General features: G+C 34.3%; 1 protein-coding gene and 1 pseudogene across 2 annotated transcripts; one reads left to right on the forward strand and one right to left on the reverse strand.

Annotated features, from left to right (window-relative positions):
- The first annotated feature begins 6955 nt into the window (after window positions 1–6955).
- On the forward strand, window positions 6956–8442 carry LOC121781315 (annotated as a pseudogene).
- A 250-nt stretch (window positions 8443–8692) lies between these two features.
- On the reverse strand, window positions 8693–22277 carry LOC121780853 (histone-lysine N-methyltransferase ASHH2-like). Of its 2 annotated transcripts, none has more exons than XM_042178494.1 (18): window positions 22032–22277; window positions 20063–21774; window positions 19661–19868; window positions 18236–18393; window positions 18033–18112; window positions 17010–17141; window positions 16810–16926; window positions 16272–16364; window positions 15883–15960; window positions 15292–15348; window positions 14252–15128; window positions 14114–14169; window positions 13543–13622; window positions 13330–13412; window positions 13152–13231; window positions 11747–11826; window positions 10681–10726; window positions 8693–9853 (listed from the first exon to the last, which is right to left on the reverse strand). In XM_042178494.1, exons 2-18 carry the CDS (start codon window positions 21714–21716, stop codon window positions 8879–8881), a joined length of 4854 nt encoding a protein of 1617 aa, XP_042034428.1. In that variant the 5' UTR covers window positions 21717–21774; window positions 22032–22277; the 3' UTR covers window positions 8693–8878. The 2 variants fall into 2 exon arrangements, with proteins under 2 accessions (XP_042034428.1, XP_042034429.1); XM_042178495.1 differs by having other exon boundaries at window positions 22028–22277.
- Window positions 22278–24022: the final 1745 nt, after the last annotated feature.

Genomic DNA, 24022 nt, shown 5'->3' on the forward strand with positions numbered 1-24022 from the left:
CAAACTCTCTCACTCTTCTTTTTGCTTTTGGTTATGGTTGGGTGGGTTGGGGGGTGGGTGGGGTGGTACTGAGGTAGGAGCAATGAGTATGACTAGGAAGCAAGTGGTATGAATATAAGTATAGTGATGATATTATTTATTTGGTATGATAGTACCAAATAAAATCATATGGGTTTACAAATATAAATTCATTGAGATATACTCCTGTCCCAAAAAAGATGACAATTTTCTTGGATGGCCTTTATGTAATTTTATTTTGCATGTTAAAGTGGAAGAATAAAGTAAGTGAGAGGAAATAAAGTGGAGATAATTGTGTTTTCATTTTTAGTAATTGATCATTTTGATGTACACAAATTAAAAAGGGAAATTGACTCTTCTTTGGTTGAGTGATGAGGGAGTATAAAATCACTTTTATAAATATGAGTGTATCGAATTCAGAGTAGCCATGGACGCACAAAAAAAGTATGGACGACTTCTTTGAATTAATGAGTTTGAAATTTCAAAAAATCAATTTATTATTATTAGATTTAATAACGAAGGCTTTCGAGTAAAATATTGATGATTGATCTTTTAAAATAAGGGATATTGGTAACATTATTATCGTTTTATAAAGTTAGAGATCGTGTCGAAAAAATTATAAAAGGAGTGAGAAAGAAAAGGGACACGCTAATTTAAAGAAATGAGGTTTGAATAATCTGATGTTGTCTTACTACTAAGTATTATCTATATTTGGGTGATTAAATTTTGTTGGTAGCAAGAGTCATAGCGGGCGCAGAATTTGAACATATTATACTATTAATTTGAGTTAAAAAGTAAATGGCATGAAAAGAAAATTGGAAGAATTTCAAAATTTTTAAGGTAATTTGAAAAGTACAATAGTGATGGAGTGGCTTATAAATCTAAAGTCAACTAGATAACTTTCTCACATGTAATTATACAGTATGTATACAGTTTGGATGCTGTTTAATAATTTATAAACATATGACTGACGTCTTAATTATTACTCGATTTCAATTATTTTAACTAATAATCACTGGCTGTTTAAATAAGTCAAAATAAATTATTACCACAATTAATTTTAAAATTGTTAATAGATGCATATTATGTTTTGTAACTCTTGTAATAAGTATTATGGTTGAACGTGAAATAAATATTAAGTCAAGGAATATTACCAATTTTATTTTAATTTTTTTGCAATAGTATAAATAATATTTGTACTCGGTTTTAGGAAATCTAAAAAGTTAATCAATAAGTACTATAATTACAAGAGCATGAACTTTAAAAAAAAGTTTATTCCATAATTTAACTAGGAAGCAATCTGGAATTGGTAGACACTTATATGATCTAAGTATGATCATTCATAAACATAAATATTATTGTAATATATATAATCCAAACATTACTAATAACTCATTTTATGACGCAATAAACATTTTTAAATTCATGACCTCCAGGCTAATTTAACAAATGATGTTTTCATCCCATAATTAATTTGAAAAAATAATAATCAATTCGTATAAGTTCCAGTGGTATCCGGTGGTTTTCGGGTAGTCCAAATCATACTCCATGTGTCCCTAAAATTTGTCACTATTTCCATTTTCATTCATTCTTAAAAATTGATCACATTTCACTTTTATCATTTTTATCACATTCCACTAACTCATTTTCACTCATATTTTATTATAAAATTAATATATTAAAGTAGAACTCGCATGTCAATAACTTTTTCAATTCACTTTTTATTACATTACATAAAATTCGTATCGGATCAAATGATGACAAACTATTAGGGACGGAGGAATATGTGCAAAAGTCTTATTTTGTGTGAAATTAGTTATTTGTATGAAAAATTGGCATGTTGGAAAGTACAAAAGGCAAAAAATAAAATTTAAGATAAGAATAAGAATATTTTCATTTTGAGAAAATTTTATAAAAATATTAGAAACTTATATTTTTGATTATTTCTTTTTCTCTAATAAAATGAGACTCATTCTCTAATAACAATATTATGATTAATTTTATTTTTAAAAAATTAAGTCTATATAATTAAACTCGAGGTCAGAGATGGCTCTTCGTTGATATATTATGAAACGAAATTCGAGTGGCTACTAAATGAGATGGAGAGTTGCATTTTGATTTATTTAATTTTATATTTGGTTGACCACGCCCAACATTATTATTTATGCATTTTGCACCTATTAACTTGGATCAAATAACTCAATATGAATACTTATCACTTATCTAATCAATGGAAATCAAATTATCTACACGTGTGGATATATTTATAATTTGAAACAACACATATATTACCATTTCACGAAAGAATTAATAACCAATATTTAATTTATTATTTTCAAGAAATTACATTTATGCTGACAGAATGATACGTAGGTCTAGTACATTTAAATGAACTATGCAGCTGCACTTCAACTTATAAGAAGAAAATAATTCAAGCTAGTTTATAATTTATATACTGTTAATTATCAAAATTAGACCACTTTCTATTTTTGAAATATTTTTCATCACACATTACTCTATTAATAAAATGAGTATTACTTATTAATTTTGAATTAAAATCTGTGTTATCCCAAATTTTTTTATTTTTAGAAGAAATAGATGAGTATCACTTATTAATTTTGGATTAAAATATGTGTTATCCCAAAAATTTTTATTTTTAGGGGAAGTGAGAGTATGGGATATTTTTGGCCTACACTATGCTTTCATAATTTTTAGATGTGGCCATTGATGCATTATGTCGGTTCCATTAGACTTATTCACGTGCAATGTAGGTAACATAAATGCTCAGTGTAATCTCACTTGCACTATTTCAAGATCTCCTACTTATAATATTCTATAAATTCTTAACTTTTTTAAGATTTCGTAATATGTTTTGGAAATATCTTTTCATTAGGCAATTAATAACTCGTGGGGACACGTTTTGTTTTGATTTACTTCAAAATGGACACAATTATTATCTTGATTTTAATCTATGAAGTCATATTTATCTTTCTTCTCTAAGAATCAATCCTATAGATATTTTTGCCATCTTCTTTTAATATGCAATTCATCAAGCTTTCATCAAAATTGATATTTTCACTTTAATTTTATTAGTATAACATTTTTGTTCTTATGTTGGTTATGATGAGAAGCCTTATACCCACTCTGTCCGACAAGAATATGCACCATTTCCTTTTTAGCCCGTCTCATAAGAATATGCACATTCCAATTTTGAAAACTATTTTCACTCTAATAAGGTGGGGCTCATTCTCCACTAACAATACTTTAATTATTTTTTCTCTCTACAACTCTCTTACTTTCTCAATTTTGCATTAAAACCCGTGTCAAACTCAAAGTGCATATTCTAAATAAATGCTCAAACTATATTACAATTTGAATTTAAATTAAGAGACACAAATAAAAGTGTTTAAGAAACTGAATTTAAATTAAGAGACACAAATAAAAGTGTTTAAGAAACAAGAGATTAGTACGTTGACAAATTTATCTTAAACTTAATGAGTTTTTTTTTCATTCTAAATTTTAATTAATTAATTTTTCAGAAAAACAACACAAACAATTACGTCTATAAATTTGTGGTTTTGTAAGATGAATTTGTTGTAGCGTATTAGATACCTATAAATACAAAAGTTCTAACAATCGATTATAGTATATGATTGTAGGTGTATTGATTAACATGAAAAACACTTGTCCCCTATAAGAGTTATGACGCTGGCCAATATTATTATAAAATCAACGATTCCCATCATATCTACCAAAATATTATTCTATAGTAGTATTTTTTTTTAGTGCAATCTAATGGGGATTGTGGGCCATATTATCAGAGAAACCATGTATACAAAATCAAGCTGACAAAAAATAAAATTAAAGTTTGAGCATAACTAATGATTCTCATTTGGTAAAACAAATAGTAGTAGTAGTAGTAACTTTTTGAAGAATATGATAATGCTCGAATGAAATTAAATAAAATTGAAATTTGGTCCTAACTTTATGTCACGAGTTGGAAAGCTAACCTAAAAACAATTCGTTGCAAAATTCATGGTCAAGTTAGTTCGGAAGTTGATTTAATACAGTTAAATTTAATTATAATTGCTTCTTATCACTTACGGTCATTATTAGTCTCTAACAAGTTGTTTAGACCACCAAATTTGACACATAACTAAAAGCAAAAAAAAAAACATTTAGTCATTTGAAAATTATTATAGCTTAGATGCACTATCAAAATCAATGACCAGATCAACATAAAAGTAAGAAATAATTTTATTCTTTGTTTACATGTTTTTCTGTGAAACTTGAATTTGATGAAGCGGCTTTAGTTAATGAGTAGTATTTTTAATTTGTAATTTCTTTGGCAAATATATGTTCCTTTTGTCTCTGGAAAATAATGTTGAAGTTTTATTTAAATCCTAAATAAATTGATTATAAACATTAATGTATAATACTCCTTATTAAGGATTGTGCATTTTGCATCGGTCATTAAAGTCGTGTACACATTTCAGACGTCTACCTTAATATTGATTTGAGGATTTGGTGACGATCGTGTGAAAATTTAGAGAAAACGAAAGTTCGTATATTTGGAGTCATATTTTGGAAATAAAATAAGAAGTCGATAATGATTTTCCATTTATTATGGTGATCATAATTACTCAAACTCTAAATTTATTTGGAGAGGAAACTCTTTTACTAATTAGATCGTGCTTTATTGTTAAAAAGCAAAACTGTTTCTATCATCTCAATTTCTAATTTGATAACCTATATCTTTTGCATCTAAAATGAAAAAAAAAATTATAACCTGTATTTTTAGATTGCTATTGTGCCACACAACTAGAGATGACCTCATGTGGGATCGGGGTCAATCGACCCTATAGTGAAACAATATAACATCAATCCTTAAAAGTTGGGATTCACGTATGTTCTTCATTCTTTGTTCTTTATCAGCGATAACGATCAAACTACTTATGTATTTCAATGCCAACAATAATATTTTTTTATTGTATTTGACTCTCCATTAGATCAATTTTTGAATGATCCATGACCCACGACATAACATGCATTCTTTTACCAAAGAAGCATTTTTCACTAAGCAATTTTCAATAATTATACAACGCCACATTAAGAACCTATGTCAACTCTAAACCAATATTTGTTACGTGGCTCATCTCTCTCGATAGGCTCAGTTAGCATATTTTTTATATAAAATATTATATATATAAAAGTTTCTGATAGAAGTTGACGTGTCTTTTAAAATAAAATGGAACCATAATTCACATTCCAATTACTAGCATTTAATTTTGGACCCAATAGTTTGGTGCGTCTAATCCATTTCTCGTATCTCCATGCATGGAAATTAAATGATAGTACATGATATTTTATCAGAATCATTAATTTTCGCCATTCGAAATGTATTTATTTGTTTAATTAAATAATTAATATCGAGAATGGGCTACGAAAGAGATGTGAGATCTACAATCAATGTACCAATGCATATAGTACTTGATGTGCATAGTGCTCCAATAATAATTGGTCCCATTAAAATTTCTTATTTATTAATAATAGAAAATTTGAAAAAGGAAACATGCATATGGCACTTGATGTGTATAGTTAGTATACTTCATATATGAATGGTCCCATTAAAGATCATTTTTTATCAATAATAGAAAAAATAAAAAAAGGAAGCATGGTGAATGGAATAAACTACTTATAAGAAAGGTGTAATTATGGTGAGAAATGATCAGTGATTTATTTAATTATAAGATTTGAAACATGAATGATTTGGATACGGTTATTTTTAATAATAATAATGCTGCAAATGATTTGTGAGCATCATCAATGATCTATTTAATTATATATGATTTGGAACATGAATGATTTTTAATTATGATCAAACTGCCCAAAAGTGATGGCAAAAAACACCAGATTTGTTTTAGAATTTATTTTATTCATCCCCCTCACAAAGCATATTAAATTGTACTACTATGGGCTGAACTAAATAGTGGTGGCCCAAGAAAGATGGTCTTTGCTGGTTGTATAATATATTTGGGCTTAGAGAGGCCCAACTCCAATCCTGTAGAAAACTGAAAAAGTATAGATTGTCACTTTTTTTTTTCTTAATAATAAAAAAAAAAACTCACTCTAAGATGTAGACGGCGACTATTTGTTCCAACCCGACACATAAACAAACTCACTCTAAGTAAGAAATAATATATGTTAAAAATATAACTTATTCATATATAACTTTTACATTAAATGAGGTGTTTATTTGATAGTACTAATCTTGTGTTTATATTTGAGTGAATTATAAAAAAAATGACTCTGAATAATGATGTTTGCATATTTTTGTACTTGATATATATAAATATCACCATTCATCTTTGGACAAACACATAATCACATTTGAAGTATCTTTTCACTATAGAGTTAATATATTGGAAACAACGTAAGAACTTTTTTGCGTCAAAAATTCTTTAAAGTTTTCATGAGATTTATCTAATTTTTGGCTATTTTCCTTAGGGGACCCAAAAACATATGTATATGTAAAAATAGATAATAATTTTTCATAATTGTCATGTAATAATTCTTAATGCAATATATTAAATCTATACACTAAAATATTTTTTATTATTAAATTTAAAATTTAAAAAGTATTATATACGTATATATTTATAGCAACAATGTACATAAATAAATAGATAGATAGATATAATATCGCATAATATGATTATGTACATATAATTATGCATATAAAATTTTGTAAAATAAATCTAATTTTGTTTGATATTTTAATTATAACATAAAAGAAAAATGGATGCATTGAATAAAATGTTGAGAGAGAAATCAAATTTGAGAAATTATTAAGAAATTTATGGTAGGCAAAGAATGGTTGACCTATAAATTCAGTATTTGTCATCCTGTCCTTTTCCTCAGCTACAGCAACCAAACTCATCCTCTCTCTGCCATAATTCTAACTCATATTTCTTACAAAATCTTTTTTCACACCTTTTCTTCTGTGACACAGAAAGAGGGGGATACCCTTTGAGCTTTTGATCATCAAAAGGGTATCTTTATATTCTAATTTCAACAATTTCTGGTAACTATTCTTCTTCACTGTGATGGTTGTTCATCATTGTTTTCTTGATAACTGTGATAGGCTTTGGTGGCTTGTGTGGACTTTGTATCTAGTGTGAATTAGTATTAGTTTTGGTGTTGATAGATATCTGCATTAATTGTATTGTCAAATATTAGCAACTCAATATGTATTCTTTGCAAAAGCTTGACACAGCTAATGAGTGCTGAATTTTCTTGTTAAAAGCAGAATTGCAGATGTGCGAGACATAATGCACCTATATCATCTTCCATATTCCTTGAACAGCCAGAAAGTGGCATCGACTACACATCAATTCATGTCAATCCTATAATGGGCATGAATTTCGATTCTAGATTCTTCGAGAAGAACCCGTCCCGTTTTCCAGAATGGTTCGCATGTCTTGTTTGACACCATTGAGATCATCCAGTACGTCGCCTTCCTTTAGTTTCTTATTTGAAGGATTAGGCGATCAAACATGTTCGAAATACTGACATCTATGATCTCATGTTTTGTTATCTCGTTATATTGTAAGAGTTCTACGTTTAATCGTCACTAAAATATAGGTGCATAGAAAGAATCGGAAAGGTCACTCGTGGGGGAGAGGAATCCAGCCTTAGCAGGCAGAGGAGAAGTCGCCGAATGGGTATACAAGATACAGCGATGGAATCCAAAGCTCTTCACCCTCTCGAACACCCCACCTAAGTATCGTCTCAAGGTTACTAAATTCCTAAGGCGCGTGATCATCGCAAGGATGGCTGACTGCCCTCCCTAAACTGGCGAGTGCATATCACCGCAAGCTGAAAGAGGCGTACGATGCAGAAGACAAGCTCAAAGATCCAGAAACCCTAAGACGGAGCGAGGAACATCTAGAGAAAATTCTTGATGAAGCAGATGAGAAACTGAGTCAAACGACGTACTTGCTGGGTGAGGAGTTCACCCTTGCAGATATCGTACTTGTCCCTCTTCTGAGTCGACTAGTGCTACTGAATCTTAAAAACAAATACGTTGCTACAAGACCACGTATCGCGAAGTACTGGAATCTGGTGAAGACGAGGCCCAGCTACATAAAAGTGATTGGGAGATATTTTGATGGGTGGAGACGACACAATACACTGTTTAAAACATGGTACTTTCTGCAGATCAAAACTTTACTTAAAACAATATTAGAGAACTGGATCGATTTTTGCTACGATCGTGTTGCACTAAAAGAAAATGAAAAGACTTGTACTAACAGCAATTTTTCAAAACATGGCTACTTTTTTTTTCTCATGGAGCTGTGTTTTCACATCAGTCATGGATTCAAGCCATTTATGTCTTATGGTATGGATCTGAGCATGGTCTAACATGAAACAATGGGTTCAAGCCGAATATGGTATGAATCCGAGCAAGGTCTAGCATGAAATGCTAACACATGTTACAAGAATGGCCTGCATATCTAATTCAGACACATTTTTGGACAAAAACGAGGAAAAGAAGGAAGAACGAAGGGTGCGTACCATCCTGAAGGTAAGACCTGAATTTCCTTATTGAAGTAAGGGTATGTTTTGTAGAACAGGGCTCGGTCGCCACCGTTGCATACAACAGAAGTAAAGCTGAAGCAACAAAAGAATAATGCACCTTTGTCAGAATGTGAGTAAAGAATTGTAATACATCAAAAAGGAGAACCAGATAGTTTTTCAACAGCTCCTATAATTAAGGCTGATTTTCCAAAACAAATACCAATGAATTTCACATAAAAAAATCTTTCCTACAGTCCTCCGAGTTTGCTAAATCTACTCCTCAGAAACCACTTCTGGCAATGTTCCCAGCAGAACCCCGACTATTTCTCATTCGAACCCATGGTGGGAGCTTCGAATGAGTAAACTTTTGCTGCCTGAAAAAATTCCTTCCCAAGGTACAAGAACCACCTTGCTGGAGATCTGGGCGGCCAATTGCAACTGAGACGTGTGATGAATCTGAGCTGCATGTCTTTGTGTTTGGTTGGTAAGTTTGATAGGTCAAACAAGTATCACTAGATTTTCCAGCTGTTTCTGTAGGTGCACTTGACGATGCACATCTAGCAGATGTTGATCGGACAAGCGCACCAGGGGCACAAGGAGGCAGAGGTGGAAATGGATGGAATGGCACACTTGGAGCTGTAGTCCAACCATCAGTCACTTCTGCTTGTTGGACTTCAAAATGCTGCATGACAGAATAAGGGACTCCATAGGTGACTGGCATACGCGCACTGAACCTCAACTGTGGTTGACCCAATACAATATTAAGGCACCGCTGCTTCATTTGCATCTCTCTTTCTTGGTGATCAGGAGCAGTTGGAGGAGCATTCGATGGGATCATAGGGCCGTTGCAAGGAGTTCCAAACCCAGGAGGGATATCCTCATCGCCCTTATGCTTGTCATCACCTACCAAAGTGTTTCTACATCTTGATTGTGGGTGCTCCGCAGGCTCATCCCACCGACTCTTGCGCTTGCGCGTCTTTGGCTCACTGGTTCTGCAGCTACTACCTGAAGCTGAGAGCTCAGGGGTAGAAGTCTCTGCTGTGCCAGGAGCAGTAACTGGACGTGTTTCAGTAGAGTTTGTGGCTTCTGTTGGTTTTCTCCCTCTATCACTCCAATGATCATATGATGTTGATAAACCTCCATGACTAGTAGGCTGCTGATATTCAAACACTCCATTATCTCTCTCCATGCAGCAAGTTTTCCGCAAGGATCTAGGAATCCACTTATCCCTGAAGTTACGTGCAATTTGATGGACCTGAGAAGTAAAAGATGATTAAGACTTCAGCAAACTAGGGGACAATCGCCACTTAATAATGCATAGCAGAGAACACAGAAGACATAAATTTTAACCATCCAACGGAATGCAACAACTTAGAAGGCAAAAAAGTATTGACATACAGATTGGCTGAGGGATAATTTAGCTTAAGGCATAAACCAATAACTGTCTGTGGTCAGACCTATCGACATCAAAATAGTCACTTTTACTTGCAGATTACCCCAATCAAGGGCAACTGCCGTATTGTAACTAGTAAGAAAATATTAGACCCCTAACTCCTAAGGGACTTGTTTGTAGTTTTCCACAGTTTCAGGAGGGTGTTTGCAAAACACTGAAAAGTCTGTGTTCTCCACCAATAGGCAAAACCTGAGGTATATTTATATTACTCCCTTGCAATATAGTAAAAGAAGAGTGGTCTGATGCAGAACAGAATACTTTACTTTTATAGACCCAGAAAATTAAGCATAAATTCACAATCAGCAAATGACATATAGAAAACAATAGGGAAAAGGAATCACTATTTTCACTAGAAAAAACTAAACAAAATATTTGAACACTGAGTAGGGTCAGGGGAACAGTAATTCTGTACGTGTGGATCTAACAAGTATCTGCTATAGTTTATTTAGTTGTATTTTTATGATATTATGTAGTGAGCACATTAGCTGTTTTCAACTAACAACTTTGAAGGCACACAAATTGGTCACATTTATGTCTTATATAAACTGGTTAATGATAACAACAGTCCACATCATTAATAATGGAATTGCAAGTCGCATAAATCATAGTGACATATTTATACAAGTTACCTGTTTGTCAGCATGTTCTGTCAGAGTCAATACTGAATCTTTAAAGCTGCAAAAAAACAAAATAAGATGCAATTCAGGAAAAATAAGCTAGAAGACACTAAAAACTATCCCATGGACAAAAGATTCATCTAAATGAGACAATGCATGCAGAAAAGCGCCAACCAGTTTACGAGTACTACAATCATAAAAACACAAAAAAATAAAAAAACAGTGAAAAGGTAAAGAACACAAGCACTTTGAGAGTTTATTCTGTTAATATTCCACAGAAGCCTGAGTCGCAACCTCACCAAATGAAGGACATAAAAGGTTACGACAACAGTTGCAAGTTTGACTATCAGAAACAGTTTTTACAATCATCTTTACTTGGGTATTTTTGCATACAAATACTATACATCCTGTCATGCAAAATATGGTTCTTTGAACCATTTATCTGTTATTTGACTGATATGTAGTTTTTGTCAGTCTATTGTACCGTACTACCATTGTATGCCCCTTTTCACCTAAGCTTTGAACAACAGCTTTTGTGAAGTTTGGGGTGCATAATGCGGTAAGGAGAACCCACCTCAACATTTTAGTAAAGGAAACTATTTCTGGAATCTAGGAGAGACCTTTAAATGTGCTGAGAATGAGAATCACTTAGCGGTATCGGCTGGAAACTATTAGACATTACAGTGAAATTGCGGACCGGATAGCATTGAGCTTTGCCATAATAGTCACCAAATTAGCACATATACCACAAATACAATTAATTACACTATTAAAATAAGCATGCATAAAAATCATATTGGACTTCAATATTTCCAAATCTAAGACAGATACATCTACCAATAACAAAAACAGACTTCACCGTCATATTATTAAATTCATACACTAAGGTGGGCCTCTTAGATCCCAGGTGTGTGCCCTATTGAAGTGCTACACAGGTTCTAGGGGTTAGTGGGCTGGAAAATTGTGCGCCTCGAACATCAGTCATGTGATCTTATATCATTTCATCCAAATCAAAAGACCCCACTAAATCTTGGTATAACATCAACACATGAAATGGTAGAAAATATTTTATAATCACCTCTCGACTCCTGGACAAGCAGGACCTCCAGTTATGTGCTCCAAAGTTAGAATCTCTCTTGTTGCTAGATACTCCAGTACCTACAGAAGAATGGTTTAACAGCCATCAGCAACTATTTGATAAATACATTAATATATAATCCACATAGTTTACACTGATCTGAAAAAGATACAACAGTAATGCTTCAAGTAACAGCATTCAGCAAGTAGCTATCTAGTTCACAAAAAATTTAATGCATTGCTCGACTGATATGAAGCTAACCATAAAGTACAGGACAAGAGAACATGTTTAAGAATTTCTCAGTAGTTGTTACCTTTGAATGCAGCACTTTGGAACTGCAGACAAGCAACCTTCATATTCTTTCACTCAACAAACTCAATAAACATATATGCCTCTGCCCTTAATGCAGGCCAACAAAAAAATTATGTGGCTCTATGTTCTTATTATCTGCTTATTCACCAGCGGATTGCATCCAATATAATTTTGTGCCACAATTTAATATGTTCCTATAGGTATATCATTGAGCTATCTCAGGCTTGGAAATGTGGATCTTAGGCATCAACCCAACAACCATTGAATGAGAATGGCATAGTGTAATCTGTAGAAGGGAACTTCAAGAATTTTTATGCATGGGAGAGAACTATTCCGAGTCATATTATTTACCTTCGTATTTTGTCAGTTCACATTTCTTAATTCTCTCTAGTATTTGTATATGACAAGAGTTATTCTAATTTCTAGGGGCTGATTTCTCTAATAATTTGTCAAGCAACTATCAGTACTGCTACCACTTTTCGTCATACACATGCTTTGATTGATTTACATAAGTGACATGTTCAAGCATCGCATTACCATATCAATATTTTTAGAGTTTTTTATGATTATATGGATTCCTAGTTCCCTCCTCTTCGGCAAACATCTTGCCTCAACTAATAAGCCTATTGACACTTAGTCCTGTGTAACTTGAAGATTCATATTAGCTCATAAAAATGTGTTTGATGCTGAAATCACTTTCCCCAATCCACCTCTCTACTGTTTCTTTTCTCCTTTTTTTACTTCCGCCTTCTTTTTTCAGCATTGTCCATAGAATCCATTTGCCCTTCAAATTCATTTACAATTGCTAAACTTGTGCCAGTAATCATTGAAGTTTCCGGCATAAATGTCCCTATACAAGAGAAAGTTGGAAACCGCACAACTAAATTCGCAATGCTTTAGGCAATTAACGTTCGAAGATCTACCCAAATGAATGATATGTAACTAAATATGGCCATGATATGTTGATTAAATAGCATAGATATCATTCATGTCTAAGGAGTCGCTCATAATGTGTTTAAATTACGCACAATGCATCAAAATAATTGTTCATCAATCTGGTAAAGTAAAATTATCTGAACCAGGGAAATTTTACCTTAAGAAGCTTGCGCAGGATTGGAGTTTTGATGAACTCTTTCCTGTATCGCTTCAATATGTTGTGCAACATATGCAAACCTAAAACCAGAATAGCTCACTCTCAGAAACTAATTACTACTCCACTTTCAGAAAGACTTCAATATAGATTTCTTCTGGTAAATAAATAAAATAACTACCATTTTTATCTATAATATCAACCAGAACTGTCCGAGATTTTGTCTTCAAGAGTGCATCCAAAATCATTGAAAGATCTCTATTGCTGCAAGACAGAAAGAGGAATTAAAGCATCTATAAACTGATGTCATGCACTCAAGAAGTTATCTTTCACCTACAAATGTCGACATGTGTAGTTACAAAAAAATTAGCATGCATTAGTATTTTCTGAGTACCTCTGAATAGCTTCGCCATGGCCATTGTTCCCAGTTGCAGCAGTTAGAAAAAGAAGCTTCAAGTAACCTCTTGATGAATCCTATCAAATCATAATATTAAGGAAACAGAAAACAACCATCTATAGGCACATTAAAGAGGCTCATGTACATAAATTTAGTACTCCCTCCGTTTCTTAAAAATAGGAACTTTTGAAACAACACGGGTTTTAATGCAAAATTGGTAAAGAGAGAAGAGAAAAAGGTAGTGAAATTAGTGTTAGTGGATTGTGGGGTCCACATAAATTAGTGGTATGAGTTGTAAATAAATTGATGTGCAAGGGTAATATGTGGTTCAAACATTTCCTAAAATGGAAATTTATATTTTTAAGAGACAGACCAAAAAGGAAAGAGTTTCAACTTTTAAGAAACGGAGGGAGTATTAAAAAACAATATGACACATATTTTGAGTCTTGACAAATCAGCAATGGACAATTATTTCTAGCAAAATCTATGGAAAGAAATAACTGGCTAGATCTTGTCACTTGAATTGAGATGGTAAATATGACAGCAAAAATTACGAGAAGAAGCTTACTTTTCGTTTGCTTATACCTCCTTCAGGATCAAGTAGTTCGTTCAGTTTTCCTTCTACTGCAAGCAGTTAAATAACATGTTAAATCAAATAACCAGGAATGATAGCTTAGAAATCATTGTCTACTATATCTCTGAATACCTGCTTCAAGATGACGGCTCAAAGAAACTTTTGACAATTTTTTGGATTTCTGCAGTTCTGCACTTAACTTATTCACATCCGGAGAGAGTTTGTCCTTCAAAGCACTCAATTTAGGTTTCCCTTTCTTAATTAATGTGAACAAGCGTTTAGTCTTGGTGAGACACTTGGCCTTTGCTAGTTCATCCCTGTCTTCCACAGTAGGATACTTTAGATTCCTATTTCCCTCAAGTTTATCGGACACTGGTTTGCTATGAGGTACACTAATCGCTGTTTTGTGAGTAGAAGACATGGACTTGTTCACAATACCATCCAATTCTGAGTTAATATCCTTGATTTGGGAAGACTCACGCATCTGGGACGCTATGCCTTCACATTCAACCTTACAACCTACCGGTGTATATCGTTTCAAGAACTCGCCCGCAGTTTTATTGTTATTCAACTTCTCCACAACATTAGTAGCAAAATTGTTACCAATAGAATCGTACCCACCAATCCCATCGTCAACACTGATTTCTGCCTGTGCAGGGTCAACGCCTTCATCTATTTGAGGTGAAGTTTCAGAAGTGTGTGCTGTTATTAAGCTCTCACCAACAGTACCGATACGTTTCTCCATACTATAGATGTTTTCAGGTGGTTCGTTAGCAATTTCATCTTTCGAGTTGTTTAATACTATTTCATTCCAATCTTCACTCATATCTCCTTCACAAGTCATTACTGGTTCTGCATATTCATTATCTGAATCATCCTGAGCAATTACTTCTGAGTTCGTTAGATCACCACCAATATAGCCCCGACAATTAGCTGAGCCACATTCACATTTTTTGGCAGCAGCCCCAAAAACACGTACAAAGTTGTAATCGAATGTAACCTCTTCCCCCTGTCAAGCATAAGCCCAAGAAAGCTTGTTAACTATCGTCCATAAGAAAAATTCTCTGAATCAGAATATAAATAGTAGCCGGGAAGCAAGACAAAAGGCAGCAGCAATACCATGTATCTCCCCCCTCCCGGGAACACTTCCCCAGAAAGAAAAGGGTAATTACCTTCTCTATGTCTCTCAGAGTAAACAGTCCAATGCAAACCTCCCCATTCACCATCCACTGCCAAACAAAGTCTTCAGTTTATTAGCGACAACCCAAATCAAAATTTATTTTTTAAAGCTGCAGACCATGACATAAATAAAAGTCCATAAAAGTGTACTTATTAGTTAAAGTGAATAAATAAGGAAATTTCATATTTTGACTTATAAGAAATACTGTAGCAATGAGAAAGTAAGTTTTCCAGACAAGAAGCATGCAGGTACTTTTGCATTTAATCAGATTCGTCGAAAGTGGTCTGATTCGGAATCAGGAGAGGTTTTTACTTGAGATAAGAGTAGACTAAAAAAAATCCACCAACTAGTTAACCAAGATCTTGTATCTATACCAGGAGACAAGTTTTCCCTGAGAATGTGAGTGGAATGAGTTAGTGGAATGTGAGTCTACCTACCATTTATAGTAAAAGTGAACCAGGACTCCTAATGGTGGACGGACTAAAATGCTAAACCAGGACTCGTAATGGCGGACAGAGGGAGTAACAGATTCACAAACTACATTAAAGAGCACACTATGTGAGAGGTTCCCTGACAGTAATACCTTTTCGGTGCGACAGTTAGGGTCACAGCTGTGATTTATAAACCGACCCAGATTCCCTTTAGCAGATGCATCGATCACCTGGAGTAGAAACCAGAATATATTGAGGGTATGAATTCCATATATTTAGTACCATGATATCATTTATAGAAATTGGACAATAAAATTAAAATACAAAGGCAAGGATAATGTGATATCAATGAACTTGAGAGAAATGAGATAACAGTGTTTTTTTCTTACCACATTTTGATGAGATTGGAAAACAGGTTGGAAAACAACAGATAGAAAGTCTTGAGAAAATTATGATGAGATTTGACCATGTGCTAAGGCATCTTTAGTGATACAGAAACAGTCACCTACTTTATGCATGTAGCAAAGAGATTACCACAAACCTCACTCCCATTCAATGTCATGAAATAGAAATGTTTATGACCCCTCATCCCATACTCTCTTTGTCTTGCTTCATATGCATGCACATCAAGTACCTGCAACATCAAATATCCAAATATATTACAGTATTAAGACCAAGCTCATTTTTCAGATCAGTTTAATCCCAAAATGGAATTTACGAATTACAGCTCAAAAAATAGATTGCGACGAATATACAGCACACAAACCCCTATAAGGTGTATCGTGCAAGATACAATCTGTACATAAACCATCCAATAAGAGAGTCCCATCAATTGAGCTGTTGATGGAATTAATGGGATCAATGGAATAAGAGCAGCTCTATGGAAATATAAAGAAGAAAAACCACACACAACTGTGGATATTGATTTAAGATATAAAGATAACCCATTTTGTCATAGCACCTTCATTACTGATAATTATTGCCTACTTTTTCAGCCTACCAAGACCAATATAATTAGTTCACGTGAAGCTCCTAAATACCAGAAGGGTCAAATCTTAAAAGTAAATATAATGCATAACCTCTCCAACATATTCTATCAGGAACTGCCCCTGAGGCATGTCTTCAAGCGCCTGAAGACCGTAGCCTTTCTTTCCGCACCTGAACCACTTCAATTTAGAATATTTGCGCCTTTGAAACTGAGATGAAATATGCATTAGAATTTAACTATTGCCGTGGAAATGAGAACTGCATATAAGTTAAAACAGAGAACTTTCTGCACCTGTTGGTTTGAACAAAGTTCACCACATGGACAAGTTCCCTGGACACACTCAATATTAAGCATCCGGTTCAAACATTCAGCTCCACAACCCATTCTTCCATCTGATGGAGTTTTACAGTGGCAAACCATTACCTGTTATACACAAAAAAGACAGAAAAATATTTTCAAGTGGGATGCGTACATGCAGAATATGAACCAAGAGAGACACAGAACAACAATTGCAGCACTGAATGGGCCAAAAGCAAGGTGCATGGCATCTAGGTAATGCGTCTTTAATAATTCACATTTAGAGTATTATGACATGCCTAGCATCTTCAGCAGGTTTTAATTAAAAATACAACTATACTCATAAGTCAATTTCATATGTTAGGACCACTCAATGCCCTATAACATAATAGGAATTTAAAAAGAAAGATGCAAAATATGATACTTTAGCATCACAAGCTTTTATGGCATCACTCTTTAAATTAAAACAGATAGACAGACCCAATGCATATAAAGCTACAATATCCTTAGAATTCCTTCAAGCATTCAAAAGAGGCCGTGATTTATTATTGTATCTAAAAAAACAAAGGGGTGGGAGAAAAACCATGTGAATTAGTTTTATTTTTAATGTAACTATCAAACAACTCTAAAGCTAATCTTCTTAGGGGCTTAAAAAACTCTTTTTCTTAACGGATCCTCTTGGGTAAAATAGCAGCTAAGCAAATGACCTTATAAAGAAACAAACTGAGAACCCAAGCTATGCTCAAGTACACAAAAGGGAAAAAACCAGTTAGTGAAAAAATTTTAAGACTAGAGCAGCCATTCATGTCCATATCCCAGATTCGGGGCTGTTGGCTAGCTAAAATCAAAAATATTTATTCATCCATTAGCAACACCTTTATGAGATAAACAAACTTAGATGAGTTAAACAATAGCACATATCCAACATGAAGTAAACTGCAGTAAAGATTTCAAATAAATAATACAAACCTTTATGCAGACCACTGGGCATAATAGTAAAAGAGAGGGACTGTTTACCTCATCAATGGTTTGAGTTTTGCGGCTTCGATGCAAAAACGTGTTTGACTTAATAAGTGTCCACGATGACTGCAGAGCAACTGTTTAATAAACAAACCAACTCAACATTCAGTCAAGGGGAGAGGGGCATACTGTCTGATAGAGAATCCAATATTCAAGGGACACATAGGCACAACTGTGACAGCATTATAGAAACAACAAACCCTTTGGTCTGTCATGATTAAGCTTCCGAAAAGTTCCAGAAGCATCTTCGTCACAAGAGCGATCAGATATTTCCAGTTCTTCATTAATGTCTGAATTTGACTTCTCTTGAGGAATTGAGCAGTCAGCATAGTCTTTATCAGTGTTATCTTGGCAAGTCCTTAACAAAATGTATATGACACACCCATCAATCACTCTTCCAGAAAGTATGAATGCAATAACATCCTTACCAAAAAGTAAACAGTATATCTCAAGTCCAATCATGCTCAATTTGTGCTTCAACTCATGTTAAGCAACAATATGATCAGTATCTAATAATTTTCACTAAACACATACTCCCCCCGTCACTCTACAGTAGAGGCGTTTCATTTTCAGCACTAGTTTTGGAAAAATGATAATAAATAGTTAACGTAGAGAGGAATGTAAAGTAAAAGATAGAATAATATATATATAGAGAAAACTCTTATCTATATTATTCTCTCTCTTAGTTTATTCTATCTCCACTTTAACTATTTATTATCATTTTCTCAAAACGAGTACTCAAAATGAAACACCTCTGCTACAGAGGGATAGAGGGAGTACGTCTTTTGTTAACTTCATTAGTTAATATTTTTTAACTATTGAGAAATGGTGATGTGTCAAAAACTTAGTTTATATCTCTCCAAATATGGGCCAGGCAGCTCAAGGCAGGTCTTTGGCCCCTTGTCCAATAAACTTAATTGAGCTCTAGATGGAAATATGATAAACACATATTAAAGACTTTCTATGAGTACGATATGAAAAGGAAAGTTTAGCTTTGTTTCGTTTCTGGAAAATAAAAATCATACACATCTAACTTTCCAAAATTAAAATCAAAGAAGGCATGGGCACCTTTAATGAAGTGTCAAGATGCCAAAACTTCTGAAAATTGGATTCAGCATACACATAATAATATTTGCACAACCAAGGACAACCCAAAAAATAAGGTACCAAAAGGAAAGACCACCAAAAAATGAACAATTGTAAACCCTTTATGGTATAGTGTATGTATACAACATTCTAGCAAGAAATTGTGATTTAGCCAAGAAAATCTACGGGTAAATTATATACCTTGAATCTTGATACTAATCAAGAATGTGTCTCCTGGCATTTAATTTCAGGTGGAACACTGTCACATAGAACACAATACACTAGGAACTCTATTGCCAAATACTTATATATATTAGGTGAGCAGTTTATATAGTTCTAATAAACAAGGATGTCTTGATATATATTTTAGTCAAAGAACGATATACCTCGCACCTATTAACTATTAAGCACTTAAATAAGGAATCAAATATCTCTCTATCAGTCTACTTTATTGTGAATTGCAATGTCTAATTGTTATCAAATGATCATTCATACGGTCATATAGGCAGTGTACACCTGCAATATTCTTGAGTACCTACCATCCACAGTTAGTTTCTTCAATTTGATCAGCAAGAGCCGCTTGTATCCGCCGCCATTTTTGGCACTTATCACAAAGTACCCATGCATTCCTAGGTGGGTCGTATTTCTCTCTCACTCCACTGATTGAAGATTTCCCTGTGTTAATTGGTCCAGTTACTCCATTGCTAAATGCTCCAGTTCCTCCAAGATCATATGGTGTTTCATTTCCTGTAATGTTAATAGGGATATGAAATAAGTAAATTTACAATCTCCCGCTACTAAATGAGTAAAATATAAGCAAGGGCCTGAAGGAAAGACTTTATGTAGCTACAGCTTTTAGGACTTGGCCATTCTCCATATTCTGGATGGCAGTGGGACTTCTGAATATATATCTATATATACAATCACCAATCGGTACTTACCATCTAAACTATTTTTATTTCCCTTCTTTTTAGATGCTGCTTCTTTCTCATTGGGAAAATTTCTAGACCTGCCCTTGCTCCTTCCCTTAGCAGTAGCACTAGAGCATTTGTGAAATTTTGCACCATTGCTGCAAGGTATCAACGTGTCACAGAGTGGTGAGTTTGAGCAAGGCTTCGTGTCTTCACCATTTAAATATGGTTCAGCTCGTGATGGGCTCAAACAAGAAACGTCTTTAAAAGAAACACGTTCTTCTGAAGAATTATTTCTGGTACCCCTACTACTTATTTTGCTACCCAACACACAACTCTCAGCCTGATGGTGCTTGACCTTTTTCTTTCCTTTCTTGGAGTGCTTAGGTAATAAAATCAAATTGGATATGTCCATTGAAAAGGAATGTGCCTTGGACAAAATTGAACCATCTTGTACATCTAGTAAACCTTTTTCACAAAGAGAAACATCAGGAATAGAATTTATAACTTCTGAATCAGGAGAGGTTCCAACATCAGAACACTGTATTTCAGTCAATGTTCGAGAGTTATCAGCCTCCTCCAGACTTCTGATCTCATGGACGTTACTTGAAGTATCAAGGGATTGGTTATGCAAAGTACCCCGGGCCTTAAGATGTGTGCTTAAAGCAGAATCATCAGATGACATGACCTTCTTTAAATCCCTTTTACATGGTGCAGAAAAGTCTCTTGGGACTTCCTCTCCCAACTTGTTGTGTGTATCAACCAGTTCAGAAATATCTTTTCCTGATGCACTAAAACTTCCAGTAACATTACCAGGGGTACACAATTTATCTCCAATCTTAACCTTTAATGAAATATGACCAGTGGCAGCCAAACTTTTCTGTATTGATTTTTTACCTATCTGATCTCTAGTACCCTTTCTTTTTCCTTTCCCGCCTTTCTCACGTCTTAGTTTTCGCTCATTACCTAAACTTTTCTCAAACACACTGCTTTGATCAATATCTGGTAAGATATTACCCAGATCTCCCCAAACAGAAGATCGGGCTCGGTTGGTAGATAAACTTCTACTTCTTCTTGTTACTGCCAAGGAACTTAGATCAAATTCCGAGCTTTTGTTAACTGCTCTTCTACATTTAGATGAACTTGGGGACTCGTTCATCTGACCCGATTTAGTATTGCGTGCACTCCGCCTCCGAGAAGATGTATATACAATTAAGGAATGACTCTGTGTGCAGGTTTTGTCAATACCAACCACAGCCTTATTAGCTTCACCATCTCCTTGTACAGATGGCTCAGCAACAAAAGCTAAGTCAGAAGAACCAAGTTCACCAGTATCATTTCCATCGGCTGGGCATTGTATAGACGGGTAAGCTTGACCAACTAAATCTACAACATCAGCATTGGTACCCGGTGCTACACAGTCCTTTTGCTCGAGGGACTCATGAGCACAGAAGGAATCAAAAGCTGAAAGAAGATCAGAACCTGAAACTTCTGATTCAACCATGCTCAAAGATGGTATATCAGCTGCCACAAAAGAGGACTCATAAGGTCGTGGAGAAACAGACAATTTGCCAATGTCCAGATCAAAATCAATCATGAACGCCTCGTCCTTGATCCCAATCCCATACATATCTTCTCCCAATGTCATCTCTGTAAACATGCTACTTTGTTCACGGAGATTCATCAAATGCGAATGAAAAAATCACAAGCACCGCCCCTGTGACTCATAAGAAAACATCGCCCTGAAAATGAACGAGGAAATACTTTTTAACAACAGAGTACAAGCTACCATGGAAAAGCAAGTCTAAACAAACATCTTAAGTTTCTGCAATAGTATCAAAGTCTTCTAATGCTAGCAGGGAAAGGAAAACATCTTATGATCAATGTAAACAATTCAAATTCGCAATTATTGCGTTACTAGTCAACAACAAAAAACCACAATCTAATTTACGAAACTAAATAATAGAAAAAGTAGGAATAATTAAGTTTCTGCACTTGCGGTTTTGATTGCGGAGCAGATGAGGAAATCCAAAATGGGGGTAGAGTGGAAGAGGAGCTGGCGACGACGATTGCGGCGTTGCTGCTGATGGAGAAGGAGGAGGCGCACAAATGGTCGGAGGCTGACTTGGAGGCCGACGGCGGTGGTTAGATCGCCGGAGAAGCGAGGAATGCGAGAGAAAGAGGAGCGGCGCTGTTTAGCCGTGAGAGAGCGAAAGAGGGAGGAGAGAGAGAGAGAGCTTTTGGGTCAAAGAATTTTTTTTAATAAAAATTGGGCCCAGATATTAGGCCTCGGGTCATATAGTAGGAGTAGAAATTAGCCTGGAAATAATTTATGGTCACTATCTTAAATAAATATCGAATGTATTTATTAAATAAAAAAGGGCTAACTATACTTATTAAACCTTTGCGTATCCAAATCCTTGTGTATGTCTACAGATTAACTAGATTTTAGGTTATCAGTTAAAATTTTAATTGGCTTTATTTATTGGAATTTTAAGGGCATCATTAACCTTATCCCCATTTCAGGCCCCAAGTCCCCTCCACGTCATCATTTCCCTACAGTTGCGGCCCAGGCCCCAACTGGGAAAATCGGGTTTATAGGCTACTTTGCCTTTAAAATAACGTAAATGTACTCATTTTGTTATCTATTCCATAAATGGGAAAAACGCAACCCTCGTTGGCGTGTTTTAAGTGAAAACGCCACCCGTATTGGCGTTTTACAACGTATATGTCGTCGTATTGCATGTACGTTGAAAAACGCCGACGAGGTTGGCGTTTGAAAGAAAAATGCCAATCCCACTGGCGTGTTTAAAAAAACGCCAATTCGGGTGGCGTTTTCATGTTGCCTTCCGGCGTGAAAAAATGCCAAAAATTCTCCCAAGTTATACAAGCCAATGAGATTGGCGTGTTTCAACATTTCGTTCAGCAAACTTTCGTTCAGGCATTTCATCAAACACTTGCAACACAAACATTCCATTTAGACAGATTACGGAAGCTTTGATTTAAATCAGTTGAGTTACGAAAATTTTGGAGAGTTATTACGTGATTTTGAGATAAAGCTCACTATAAGTAGTTGGTAGTTCTCGGTTGTGAGATAACACAAGCTCATAACCACTTCTTGATTCTTTCTCAATAAAAGTCCTAGTTTATATTCTAATTTTATTCACATGTGTAGTAAGATGCTGAAGAATCTAGCATATATTCGATCACTCTAGATATAGTTACACAGACGTCTTTATTTGTTTTTTTAAATTAATTATTTATTATGTAGTAGTACATAATTTTAAAATTAATTATACTACCGTTTAGAAATATTTAATTATACCATTTAAAAATATATTGATGCATTCAAATTAAAAACTGTACATAACGCGAGGCGTATTCATCATTTATATATAATGGAAATTGTTTAATCCCCCAAAACAATTTCATTAAATAAAATATTACTAGCAATTTAAACTAGGACTTTTATTGAGAAAGTCATAAAAGGTTTATTTACTTGAAAATATTAATGGTAGATATTTGCAATTCAAGAATGCTAGTGGATACATTGAATGAGAATCCACACCGAGTCATGTCAATTCTTAACAAAACGTACCACAAACAAGCCCAATGCAGATTGGTTGTTCTAGACCCCTCTCTCCCTGTCTCTCTCTACAAATAATGCAAAAACTACAGAAGTGGGTTTACATTTGTCAATATTTTTTTCCAAAATAGGGTTTTAGCTTGAAGATGGAAATGTAAACTAGGACTTTTATTGAGAAAGAATCAAGAAGTGGTTATGAGCTTGTGTTATCTCACAACCGAGAACTACCAACTACTTATAGTGAGCTTTATCTCAAAATCACGTAATAACTCTCCAAAATTTTCATAACTCAACTGATTTAAATCAAACTTCCGTAATCTGTCTAAATGGAATGTTTGTGTCAGCCTCGCTCCTAAGTTTTCATATAGTAAAACCTCAACTCAGTCTCTGTTAAATATTTTGAA

The sequence above is a fragment of the Salvia splendens genome, chromosome 20 (genome assembly GCF_004379255.2).
Source record: "Salvia splendens isolate huo1 chromosome 20, SspV2, whole genome shotgun sequence".
Classification (NCBI taxonomy): domain Eukaryota; kingdom Viridiplantae; phylum Streptophyta; class Magnoliopsida; order Lamiales; family Lamiaceae; genus Salvia; species Salvia splendens.

What these genes read in the sequence shown, in the direction of transcription:
- LOC121780853 (XM_042178494.1), bottom strand. Translation starts at nt 21,716, where the DNA reads ATGAATCTCCGTGAACAAAGTAGCATGTTTACAGAGATGACATTGGGA. An exon ending in GAGCCGTCATCTTGAAGCAG is followed by an intron (nt 14,170 to 14,251) that starts GTATTCAGAGAT and finishes AACTGCTTGCAG; the next exon opens with TAGAAGGAAAACTGAACGAA. An exon ending in TGATATTATAGATAAAAATG is followed by an intron (nt 13,232 to 13,329) that starts GTAGTTATTTTA and finishes TTCTGGTTTTAG; the next exon opens with GTTTGCATATGTTGCACAAC.